Genomic DNA, 13,715 nt, shown 5'->3' on the forward strand with positions numbered 1-13,715 from the left:
AAAGTGAAAAAAGATAAATACCAGCCAATCAGCTCCTAATGTCCAGGAGGGAAACATTCTTCAAATGAATAGAAGTAATAGGACACGAGGACATGCACTGAGACTGGAGGGACGTAGGTTCAGGGGAAATTTGAGGAAAAATGACGTCACAAAAAGGGTAGTGGACAAGTGGAATAGCCTCCCATCAGAGGTGGTAGAAGCTAAGACTGTAGAGCAGTTTAAACATGCATGGAATAGACATAAGGATATCCTTACAAAGAAATAAGGTTTGAGATAAAAATAATGTAAAAAAAAAAAAGGGGGGGCAGATTTGATGAGCCAAATGGTTCTTCTCTGCCATCAAATTCTATGTTTCTATGGGGTCTATTTACTAAGCCTTGGATGGAGATAAAGTCACTGGAGATAAAGTACCTGCCAACTGTCATTTTTGAAACACAGCCTGTGGCATGGCAGTTAGGAGCAGATTGGCTGGTACTTTATCTCCAGCGACTTTAGGCCTAATTCAGACTTTATCGCAGATGTGCTAAATTTAGGACATCTACGATCAGTCACATAGACATGCGGGGGGACGCCCAGCACAGGGCTAGTCCGCCCCGCATGTCAGGCCCAATCCCCCCCCCTTCCCCCCGCACAAGTACAAAAGCATCGCACAGCACTTGAAGAGTAGCTCCCCATCAGCGCAGCTCCTGCGTGCTGGCAGGGAGCTACCCATCGATGTGAGGGTCGCAGCGCGCCCCCCTTCCCCCCCCCCCCCCCCCCCAAACGATGGCCAAATTCAGCCGGCACTCCCCCTCCTACCCAGCGACCGCCTCTGCCTGTCTGGCATGTGCCAGCACACTGCGGTGCCGGTGCATGTGCGGTTCAGACCTGATCACTGCTGTGCGAAAATGCACATTAGCGATCAGGTCTGAATTAGTCCCTTTATCTCCATCCAAGTTTTAGTAAATGTTACAGGCTGTTTGAAAAATGACAATTAGTAGCTTCACTTTATCATTCTCCAAAGCTCAGTACATCTGCCCCATAGTGGGTTGTTAATGTGCACAGCCATAGAACAAGGGGGGTCATTCAGGCCTGATCGCACGCTAGTTTTTTTTCGCTGCGCTGCGATCAGGTCAGAACTGCGCATGCGTATGAACCACAATACGCAGGCGCGTCGCACGGGTACAAAGCGGATCGTTGCTGTGCGATGGGTTTAACGAAGAATCCATTCGCACAGCCAATCGCAAGGAGATTAACAAGAGGCGTTTGTGGGTGTCAACTGACCATTTTCTGGGAGTTAAAAACGCAGGCGTGTCCAAGCGTTTGCAGGGCGGGTGTCTGACGTCAATTCTGGGACCGGACAGGCTGAAGTGATTGCAAGGGCTGAGTAAGTTCTGGGCAACTCAGAAAGTGTACAAATATTTTTTGTACCTTCTGGCTGCACATGTGATCGCACACTTGCAAAGCAAAAATACATTCTCCTATGGGTGGCGACTATCTGCTCGCAGCAGTGCAAAAAAACCCTGAATTAGGCCCAATGTCTATTGCATTATGTCACCACTTTGTAAATGTGTCACTCTATTTTGAAATAAACATACTATAAATATATAAACTGTTTTACTGATTTTTTTCACTATCTAAACATACTCTGTGATTTATCTTATATATATGTGGGTTTATGAAGATGCAACTACTCCTACCATACTGCGAGTTTAATTAAATATATATATATATATATATATATATATATATATATACACACACACACACACACACACACATACACACACTATATATATATTTGTATATATATATGTATATATATATTCAGCATAAAAACCCGTGGATGGGATGCCGATGGTCAGTATCCTGACGCCGGCATCCCGATCGCGGCAATGCTGACAGGGGTGTGTTAGGTACCGTAACCTCCCTCACCTACCCCCTAACTCTCCCTGTCCGCAGCCTAACCCTAACCTCCCCTATTGGTGCCTAACCCTAACCTCTCCTATGGTGGTTCCTAAATCTAACACCCCCCCCCCCCCCCTCCTTTTCCACAGCCTAATCCTAACTCTCCCCCCTTAGTGCCTAACCCTAACACTGCCCGGGTGGTGCCTAACCTTTACTAACCCCTTTCCACACCCCGCAGCCTAACCCTAACCCCCCCTAAAGCGGCCGTTAATACTTACTTTCGGGATACTGACTGCCGGGATTCCGTCGTCGGTGTTCTGATGGCTGTCGGGATTCCGGTGTCAGTATTACGGCTGCCAGGATCCCAACATCAGGGATGCTGAACGTATATAATATATATATATATATATATACATATACATACATACACACACATACATACATGTATATATATATATATATATATAACGTTTTTAATTATTTTTATATATATAATATTTTTTAACCAATCTTGTACTTTGTTATATCTAGAAGTTGGTTATTGGACTCAGAATGTACCTGGAGCTCCTTGGCACAACTTTGCTGGCTTAGGGTTAACTCTCGGTCGTGCAGTTCTTCCACAATTCCCTGAAGCTGATCATTTTCTTCCATTATAGTGTTCAGCTGCTGCTCCAGTTCCCGTTTCCGATCAGAAAGCATCTTTATCTGAAAACCAACAATGATGGGAGTCTGGTAAACAAGACAGAGAGATAGAAAACACTGCACACTGCCTGTGCCTCCAAACGTATCCTGATCAGAATTGTACAAACTAATGTTTCTGGAATCTGTGAGATGCCTACATAGAAGGGGGAGGTAGAGCAAAAAAGAATGTGAGCTGCCTTGGAACCAGGGACCAGAAACAAGTGAGCAGTGTGGGAGTGTTGAGGAATGTCAGGAGATAACGCACAAGGTAAACTTAAACTCTTGGTTAACTCTTCACTTTGACTTCAGACACCCTATTTAGTTTTAAGAGAAGTCAAATCAAAACCTTTTACACCCGTCTGTGAAAAAAAGGGCATCCTTTCACATTGCGGATTTTCCCTGCTTTTGTGCACGGACAAAATTCAACATGAGGTTTTTTTTACTTTTCTTGGTGTCGGTTACTTCGTAAAATCAGCAGGAACCCCAATTAGTGCACCATGTCCCCTTGCTGTGCTCGCCATGCTTTGGGCAGGTTACTATTCACAATTGTAGACCACGTGGATCGTAAAGTATGAAAAAATTCCACAAATGAAAAAAATTTGAAAAACGCATGTCGACATTTTGTCAGTGTCGTCCTTTGAACCATGTTGACCTAATGCATATCGACTAATAGTGGTCAACCTATTGACTGTCAGCCTAAGTTTGGTTGACTTAACAACTGCATACCAGTTGAAGGAGGCAATCAAATCCAATCCAGTGGGCAGAAGCACAGGCGCAGGTTAACAATTTCTTACAATAAACTGTTCCAAATTACTCCAGGCATTCAGGGGCAGATTTATTAAGCCTGGTGAAGTGATAAAGTGGAAGGTGATAACGCACCAGCCAGTCAGCTCCTGTCATTTTTCAAACCCAGCCTGTAACATGGAAGTTAGGAGCTGATTGGCTGCTGCGTTATCACCTTCTACTTTATCACTTCACCAGGCTTAATAAATCTGCCCCTCAGTGAGAAGCGACCTGGAAAATGTACCCAAATATTTGAAGCTCAAATCACTGTTCTCCCTGGGTGGGCAAGGACCCGACCTTCAGCTCAAGATATCGGCCAAAGTCCTTACTTGATGTGGACTTATAATGGTATGTAAAATTATTAGCAAATCTCCTGTAGCCTTTATTGCCCACTTTAATACATATGATCAGGTGGGTTTCCTTCCCAGATGGGAATGATCGATAGATTTAATATTTTGACTTATGGCTTCCATGACTCCCACGATCTTGCTATCAACAAGTGCTGAAAAAGCCTTTGATAGAGTGGATTGGAAGTTCGTGGCTGGTGTACGTGTGTGTAGGTTTGGGCCCTGTGTGCCTAAGTACAAATTACTTCGGCCCGGGCACCTGGAGGGGCCGGAGGGGGCCCGGGTCCACCCCCCCACCCCAGGTATATTTGTGCTGTTGCCAGCGGCTGCACCACCATCTTCCCTATGATCTCTTCAGGAATATGGCGCCACTCATAGAAAGCAAAGACTCTGGCACTGTGCCAAAGTCTTTGTTATTTAGTGGCCAGCGTCATCTTCCCAAATATCACTGGGAAGATGGCACTGGCTGAGGATGCGGGACCTGCTTCCTGTTCAAGTATGGTAGGAAGCAGGTGCCCTTCACAGTGCCCCCCCCTGCCCCCTGTGTTAATATTGCTACCACCGCCCGACAATAGGCAACACTTGTTTTTGAATTTTTCATGTATTCTCAACATTTGCTTGATTTACTATCCATGTGGACATCTATTGGGAATAGTAACCTGTGGCAAGCAAAGTGGAGCAGAGCGAGCCACTTTTATAGTGAAGTTGGTCACATAACATGAAATATTCAAGATTTGGGCGACAAAACATGTATCGATCATTTGGGCAACAAAACATGTATCGATCATTTGTGAGTCGAGCATTGTCATGTCGACCTTTTGAACCTGTCACTATTTTGTACCAGTCGACCTTAAGAACTGTCGATCTTTCATCTGTTGACCTAATGCATGTTGACCATTTGGTGTGGACATATTGGGGGAGATTCAAATGTTTGAAAAGTCAGTTGGGAGTCTGTTTTTTCCTATCTAATAGGAAAAAAACAGACGCCCAATCGACTTTTCAAACATTTGAATCGCCCCCAATGACTGTTGACCATAACACTGTCAATTCATTGATCGACACTCATCACATGGTTGTCATGTTCAAGCAATATTTAGCTTTATAAAAGAATCACAAGATTCACAAAAAATATGAAATTACATACAGATGTAATACAGTCATAAACAAAAGCATACAGATGTACCCTCATACATCTAGCCTCAAGATTCACATTCGAGCAGAAGAAGCATGATAAAGACACAAATAAAAAATAAAAAAAAAAGCGCCAGTCGAGTCGTAAGGGACCTGGCGTGCTGAGAAGGGATGTTTGGCACGACTGCACCAATACTGTGTCTCTCCCAACCATCCTGCTTTTGGCACAACAGTCCTGCTTCTTGGGCACGGTCCTGCTGTCCCACACAAAGGCCACACTGTCCTGCTGCCCTCCCACAGGGAACACTGTCCTGCTGGGTGGACGACATTAAAGGAGCACTCAACCAACAGTGAATACTAAGCAGATGCCATGTGCATGTGCAGGCACACCCCGAGAGTGATTGAAACACGGCCACTCCTCCCGTACAGACGCACGTCCAAGGCGCGTACAAAGGGCCTAATTTAGATCTGATCGCAGCAGCAAATTTGTTAGCAAATGGGCAAAACCATGTGCACTGCAGGGGTGGCAGATATAACATGTGCAGAGAGAGTTAGATTTGGGTGAAAAAGACAGCAGCTACATGAACTACCCTCTATGGGTCTCATTAGTATACTACTGCTTAGTTTGATGATAGCTGTGCCAGCCACTTGCCAGAGCCAGTCCATTGCCAGAGCTGTAAATAGATTTCTTAGTGCCCCAGGTGAGTGAGAACACCAGAGTACCCCCTCCCCCCCCCCCCCCCCCCCCTTCCTATTTTAGTAGGCCAACAGTTGTCACTTCTGGCAGTGGGACATATATTGCACCACCTAAGCTAAATATTTTGGGTAATCTATCTGTGCTGTTCCTGAATGTATATTACAGCGGATGCATGTAGTTCTACAATATCCAGCATGTCTTCAATGTTACATAGTGCATGTGTGAAAGGGCTTGTAATATGCTCTCCCCACCAGTATAGCCTGCAATGTGCCACTCCCCTCCCCTTAAAGTGTGCAATGTGCTTCCCCATTAGTAGAGTGTGTATAGTGTGCAATGTGCCCCCCCCCCCCATTCCAAAGGGTATAGTGTATAATGTGCCCAATCCCTTCCCCATCAGTGTAGTGTGTAATGTGCCCCCTACCCTCCATCAGTGTGGTGTATAATGTACCCCCTCTCCTCCATCAGTATAGTGTGCAATGTAGCTCCTCTGCTTCATCAGTGTCCTCCCCACCATCAGTGTAGTGTGCAATGTACCAGCTCTGCTCCATCAGTGTAGTGTGCAATGTGCCTCCTCCCCACCATCAGTGTAGTGTGCAATGTACCAGCTCCCCACCATCAGTGTAGTGTACAATGTGCCCCCTCCCCACCATCAGTGTAGTGTGCAATGTACCAGCTCTGCTCCATCAGTGTAGTGTGCAATGTGCCTCCTCCCCACCATCAGTGTAGTGTGCAATGTACCAGCTCCCCACCATCAGTGTAGTGTGCAATGTGCCTCCTCCCCACCATCAGTGTAGTGTGCAATGTACCAGCTCCCCACCATCGGTGTAGTGTGCAATGTGCCTCCTCCCCACCATCAGTGTAGTGTGCAATGTACCAGCTCCCCACCATCAGTGTAGTGTGCAATGTGCCTCCTCCCCACCATCAGTGTAGTGTGCAATGTACCAGCTCCCCACCATCAGTGTAGTGTGCAATGTGCCTTCTCCCCACCATCAGTGTAGTGTACAATGTGCCTCCTCCCCTCCATCAGTGTAGTGTACAATGTGCCCCCTTCCCTTCATCAGTGTAGTGTACAATGTGCCCCCTTCCCTTCATCAGTGTAGTGTACAATGTGCCCCCTTCCCTTCATCAGTGTAGTATCCAATGTGCTTCCTCCCCACCATCAGTGTAGTTTGCAATGTGCCTCCTCCGCTCCATCAGTAGAGTTTGCAATATTTGTGCCACCTCCCTCCCCCACCTGTAGGTAATTTACCTGCCCTCTTCATATTACAGTGTCTCGCAATCTGTCCAGTTTCTCCCTTCAGTCCTTTCATACTCTACTGCTCTCCAGTGGTGCACACTGGGTCTCTCCGGTTCAGGCACTGTCAGACAGTATCATGACGTGTTGTGTCACGTGTGCTACATTGTCTAGCATATTCCAAGTACTCCTGTATTTTTTGGCTGTTTCTATTTTTTGGGGGAATTTCCCTGGAGCATTAAGACAGAGCTTTTCCTGTCATACTCCAGTATTCACCAGAGTTTTGACTATATAAAGTATATGAAAAATACAAAGAATATACTATAAAAAGCTGCACTGTATTACTCTAATCTTTTTTTATAGTCAATATGCTGAAGTAAAAAGCCTATGACAGGTGAGGCAGTGACTCCCCTGCCTACAGATGTGTCCTCTTACATTCTTGCTGCAGTCACTTTTTTTTGCTTGTTTTTCCGCAAAAATGCATCTTATTCGCAAAGTAATGTAAATAGGACGCACAAGCAGATCCTGCTGATTAAAATGATATGCAGCATGTCTATATTCTGTGTGTAATTGTGTCTGTATCTGCATCTGAAATGCCACTTTACAGTGTTTTCAAGGAAACACTGTAGCATAGCATTTTGTATACAAATACAGGCCCAGTCACACACAGAATATAGGCATGCTGCATATAATTTTAATCAGCAGGATCTGCTTGTGTGTCCTATTACATTATTTTGCGACTAAGATGCATTTTTGCGGAAAAACATGCAACAAAAGTAGCTCAATGCTACGCGCTACCCTAATGTAAGAGGACACATCTGTGCCTTGTCTGCACATCTCTGATCAAAACTCATAACATTTCCAGCAGTATAAACTGCTGCACATGTGTATAATGCCCACATGAACCCTTGTGTGTAACTTTAGCTCTGGTACTAGCCAGTGCCCCCACAGCCATTTACCTCACTGCACATCCCTGCTCTTCTGACCTACTGAAAATATAAATGAGGCTCCATTGAGACATTTATAATAATAATAATATTAAAAAAAAAAAAAAGATATTACTTTAGGCAGTGATTCAAATATTTCATAATTAACCCACAAAAGGGTCCCTTTCAAAAATGTAACAATCACTGTACTTTCCTATTGCACATTATTATAATATAAAATCAATATACTCACTCATGACTAAACAACGGCGCTACCAATATATCTGTTCACCTTTCTGTAGACTGAGCCACAGCACTGTTCCTTGTAAAGGTGTATACACACACACTAGGCAATATTGTAAATAATATCGCAAATTTTTACCCTCCTGAGCGATATTGGCACTCATTCCGAGTTGTTCGCTCGCAAGCTGCTTTTAGCAGCTTTGCACAAGCTAAACCGCCGCCTACTGGGAGTGAATCTTAGCATAGTAGATTTGCGAACGAAAGATTAGCAGATTTGCGAATAGACAGTTCTTAGCAGTTTCTGAGTAGCTCGAGACTTACTCTGCCACTGCGATCAGTTCAGTCAGTTTCGTTCCTGGTTTGACGTCACAAACACACCCAGCGTTCACCCAGACACTCCCCCGTTTCTCCAGCCACTCCCGCGTTTTTCCCAGAAACGGCAGCGTTTTTTCGCACACACCCATAAAACAGCCAATTTCTGCCCAGAAACACCCACTTCCTGTCAATCACACTACGATCACCAGAACAAAGAAAAAACCTCGTAATGCAGTGAGTAAAATACCTAACTGAATAGCAAATTTACTTGGCACATTTGCACTGCGGACATTGCGCATGCGCATTAGCGACTAATCGCTCCGTTGCGAAAAAAAATAACGAGCGATCAACTCGGAATGACCACACTTGTTTACAATATCATCCAGTGTGTATGCTACCAGCGATTCCCGATGAGCGTTCCTGGGGGTCGTTAACGACCACCGCTGTCGGCCTTACAATCAGCGCGATCTGACTATATCGTCAGAAGCTGCATGTTTGGGACTGCTGCGGCATGACGTCATTGTGCGATATCGCACAGTGTGTATGCACTATGTCGGTGGCCGGGGAGAGGAGGGGAAACATTATGCGATTTCTCATGAAGCCTATCACATAGTGTGTACCCACCATAAGACAGACAATTTTAGGATGAATGCATTAACTTATAATGAAATGTGCATCCTGCATTGAGATGTCATCAGTTTGTGCAGTTTCAGAGTATCTCTGAACCTACTCAGCGCTTACGATCACTTCAGCCTATTCGTGTCCGGATTTGACGTCATACACCCGCCCAGCGAACGCCCAGCCACTTTTCGCAGTGCAGCGATCATCTCAACCGCAGCTAAACTGCGCATGCGTATGCACCGCAATGCGCAGGTGCGTCGTACAAGTACAAAGCGGTTTGTTGCTGAGCGATGGATTTAACGAAGAATCCATTCGCACAGCCGAACGCACGGTGATTGACAGGAAGAGGGCGTTTATGGGTGTCAACTGACCGGAGTGGTTGGAAGAACGCAGGCGTGTCCAGGCGTGTGCAGGGCGGGTGTCTGATGTCAAATCTGGACCAGACACACTGAAATGAAATGATCGCAAGGACTGAGTAAGTCTAGAGCTACTTAGAAACTGCACAAAATGTTTTCGGCCCTCTCGGCAGCACACGCGTTCGCACACTTGCAAAAGGGAAAATACACTCCCCCATAGGTGGCGACTATTTGATCGCAAGCCAGCAAAAAGTTGCTAGCGAGCGATCAACTCGGAATGACCCCCCATGGTTATGCCCAACCGCTAACAAATTTTCTACTGCGATCAATTCTGAATTACCCCCTCTGTTTGAACAGGTCAGGACAGACTGTGCTCCTGGTAGCAGCCTATCTTCCGATTTGCTACATGGGGGTGTGGAGTACATACAGGGACAGTACAGTCTGAAATCTAGAGATGTGCACTTGAAATTTTTCGGGTTTTGTGTTTTGGTTTTGGGTTCGGTTCCGCGGCCGTGTTTTGGGTTCGACCGCGTTTTGGCAAAACCTCACCGAATTTTTTTTGTCGGATTCGGGTGTGTTTTGGATTCGGGTGTTTTTTTCAAAAAACACTAAAAAACAGCTTAAATCATAGAATTTGGGGATAATTTTGATCCCAAAGTATTATTAACCTCAAAAACCATAATTTCCACTCATTTTCAGTCTATTCTGAACACCTCACACCTCACAATATTATTTTTAGTCCTAAAATTTGCACCGAGGTCGCTGGATGACTAAGCTAAGCGACCCTAGTGGCCGACACAAACACCTGGCCCATCTAGGAGTGGCACTGCAGTGTCACGCAGGATGGCCCTTCCAAAAAACACTCCCCAAACAGCACATGACGCAAAGAAGAAAAAAAGAGGCGCAATGAGGTAGCTGTGTGAGTAAGCTAAGCGACCCTAGTGGCCGACACAAACACCTGGCCCATCTAGGAGTGGCACTGCAGTGTCACGCAGGATGGCCCTTCCAAAAAACACTCCCCAAACAGCACGACGCAAAGAAGAAAAAAAGAGGCGCAATGAGGTAGCTGTGTGAGTAAGATAAGCGACCCTAGTGGCCGACACAAACACCTGGCCCATCTAGGAGTGGCACTGCAGTGTCACGCAGGATGGCCCTTCCAAAAAACACTCCCCAAACAGCACATGACGCAAAGAAGAAAAAAAGAGGCGCAATGAGGTAGCTGTGTGAGTAAGATAAGCGACCCTAGTGACCGACACAAACACCTGGCCCATCTAGGAGTGGCACTGCAGTGTCACGCAGGATGGCCCTTCCAAAAAACACTCCCCAAACAGCACATGACGCAAAGAAGAAAAAAAGAGGCGCAATGAGGTAGCTGTGTGAGTAAGATAAGCGACCCTAGTGGCCGACACAAACACCTGGCCCATCTAGTAGTGGCACTGCAGTGTCACGCAGGATGGCCCTTCCAAAAAACACTCCCCAAACAGCACATGACGCAAAGAAGAAAAAAAGAGGCGCAATGAGGTAGCTGTGTGAGTAAGATAAGCGACCCTAGTGGCCGACACAAACACCTGGCCCATCTAGGAGTGGCACTGCAGTGTCACGCAGGATGGCCCTTCCAAAAAACACTCCCCAAACAGCACATGACGCAAATAAAAATGAAAGAAAAAAGAGGTGCAAGATGGAATTGTCCTTGGGCCCTCCCACCCACCCTTATGTTGTATAAACAGGACATGCACACTTTAACCAACCCATCATTTCAGTGACAGGGTCTGCCACACGACTGTGACTGAAATGACGGGTTGGTTTGGACCCCCACCGAAAAAGAAGCAATTAATCTCTCCTTGCACAAACTGGCTCTACAGAGGCAAGATGTCCACCTCATCATCATCCTCCGATATATCACCTCACAGATTATCAATTCGTCCCCACTGGAATCCACCATCTCAGCTCCCTGTGTACTTTGTGGAGGCAATTGCTGCTGGTCAATGTCTCCACGGAGGAATTGATTATAATTCATTTTAATGAACATCATCTTCTCCACATTTTCTGGAAGTAACCTCGTACGCCGATTGCTGACAAGGTGAGCGGCGGCACTAAACACTCTTTCGGAGTACACACTTGTGGGAGGGCAACTTAGGTAGAATAAAGCCAGTTTGTGCAAGGGCCTCCAAATTGCCTCTTTTTCCTGCCAGTATAAGTACGGACTGTCTGACGTGCCTACTTGGATGCGGTCACTCATATAATCTTCCACCATTCTTTCAATGTTGACAGAATCATATGCAGTGACAGTAGACGACATGTCCGTAATCGTTGTCAGGTCCTTCAGTCCGGACCAGATGTCAGCATCAGCAGTCGCTCCAGACTGCCCTGCATCATCGCCAGCGGGTGGGCTCGGAATTCTGAGCCTTTTCCTCGCACCCCCAGTTGCGGGAGAATGTGAAGGAGGAGATGTTGACAGGTCGCGTTCCGCTTGACTTGACAATTTTGTCACCAGCAGGTCTTTGAACCCCAGCAGACTTGTGTCTGCCGGAAAGAGAGATCCAAGGTAGGTTTTAAATCTAGGATCGAGCACGGTGGCCAAAATGTAGTGCTCTGATTTCAACAGATTGACCACCCGTGAATCCTTGTTAGGCGAATTAAGGGCTCCATCCACAAGTCCCACATGCCTAGCGGAATCGCTCCCTTTTAGCTCCTCCTTCAATGCCTCCAGCTTCTTCTGCAAAAGCCTGATGAGGGGAATGACCTGACTCAGGCTGGCAGTGTCTGAACTGACTTCACGTGTGGCAAGTTCAAAAGGTTGCAGAACCTTGCACAACGTTGAAATCATTCTCCACTGCGCTTGAGACAGGTACATTCCACCTCCTATATCGTGCTCAATTGTATAGGCTTGAATGGCCTTTTGCTGCTCCTCCAACCTCTGAAGCATATAGAGGGTTGAATTCCACCTCGTTACCACTTCTTGCTTCAGATGATGGCAGGGCAGGTTCAGGCGTTTTTGGTGGTGCTCCAGTCTTCTGTACGTGGTGCCTGTACGCCGAAAGTGTCCCGCAATTCTTCTGGCCACCGACAGCATCTCTTGCACGCCCCTGTCGTTTTTAAAAAAATTCTGCACCACCAAATTCAAGGTATGTGCAAAACATGGGACGTGCTGGAATTTGCCCATATTTAATGCACACACAATATTGCTGGCGTTGTCCGATGCCACAAATCCACAGGAGAGTCCAATTGGGGTAAGCCATTCCGCGATGATCTTCCTCAGTTGCCGTAAGAGGTTTTCAGCTGTGTGCGTATTCTGGAAACCGGTGATACAAAGCGTAGCCTGCCTAGGAAAGAGTTGGCGTTTGCGAGATGCTGCTACTGGTGCCGCCGCTGCTGTTCTTGTGGCGGGAGTCCATACATCTACCCAGTGGGCTGTCACAGTCATATAGTCCTGACCCTGCCCTGCTCCACTTGTCCACATCTCCGTGGTTAAGTGGACATTGGGTACAACTGCATTTTTTAGGACACTGGTGAGTCTTTTTCTGACGTCCGTGTACATTCTCGGTATCGCCTGCCTAGAGAAGTGGAACCTAGATGGTATTTGGTAACGGGGGCACACTACCTCAAGAAATTGTCTAGTTCCCTGTGAACTAACGGCGGATACCGGACGCACGTCTAACACCAACATAGTTGTCAAGGCCTCAGTTATCCGCTTTGCAACAGGATGACTGCTGTGATATTTCATCTTCCTCGCAAAGGACTGTTGGACAGTCAATTGCTTGGTGGAAGTAGTAAAAGTGGGCTTACGACTTCCCCTCTGGGATGACCATCGACTCCCAGCAGCAACAACAGCAGCGCCAGCAGCAGTAGGCGTTACACGCAAGGATGCATCGGAGGAATCCCAGGCAGGAGAGGACTCGTCAGAATTGCCAGTGACATGGCCTGCAGGACTATTGGCATTCCTGGGGAAGGAGGAAATTGACACTGAGGGAGTTGGTGGGGTGGTTTGCGTGAGCTTGGTTACAAGAGGAAGGGATTTACTGGTCAGTGGACTGCTTCCGCTGTCGCCCAAAGTTTTTGAACTTGTCACTGACTTATTATGAATGCGCTGCAGGTGACGTATAAGGGAGGATGTTCCGAGGTGGTTAACGTCCTTACCCCTACTTATTACAGCTTGACAAAGGCAACACACGGCTTGACAAATGTTGTCCGCATTTCTGTTGAAATACTTCCACACCGAAGAGCTGATTTTTTTGGTATTTTCACCAGGCATGTCAACGGCCCTATTCCTCCCACGGACAACAGGTGTCTCCCCGGGTGCCTGACTTAAACAAACCACCTCACCATCAGAATCCTCCTTGTCAATTTCCTCCCCAGCGCCAGCAACACCCATATCCTCCTCATCCTGGTGTACTTCAACACTGACATCTTCAATCTGACTATCAGGAACTGGACTGCGGGTGCTCCTTCCAGCACTTGCAGGGGGCGTGCAAATGGTGGAAGGCGCATGCTCTT

The 13,715-nt window shown here is 46.6% G+C and overlaps 1 protein-coding gene across 2 annotated transcripts in view; it reads right to left on the reverse strand.

The window, feature by feature from the left end:
• The window catches only part of BICDL1 (BICD family like cargo adaptor 1), a 157,273-nt gene that overhangs the window by 64,677 nt on the left and 78,881 nt on the right, over nt 1–13,715 (reverse strand). For both annotated transcript variants that reach the window (XR_010170472.1, XM_063913144.1), the window contains exon 4: nt 2,446–2,592. Coding sequence is in view for 1 of the 2 variants with exons in the window: in XM_063913144.1 (XP_063769214.1) it covers nt 2,446–2,592 (147 nt within the window). In the remaining variant the exon portion in view is untranslated. The remainder of the gene's footprint in view (nt 1–2,445; nt 2,593–13,715) is intronic.

The sequence above is a fragment of the Pseudophryne corroboree genome, chromosome 1 (assembly GCF_028390025.1).
Source record: "Pseudophryne corroboree isolate aPseCor3 chromosome 1, aPseCor3.hap2, whole genome shotgun sequence".
Taxonomy (NCBI): Eukaryota; Metazoa; Chordata; class Amphibia; order Anura; family Myobatrachidae; genus Pseudophryne; species Pseudophryne corroboree.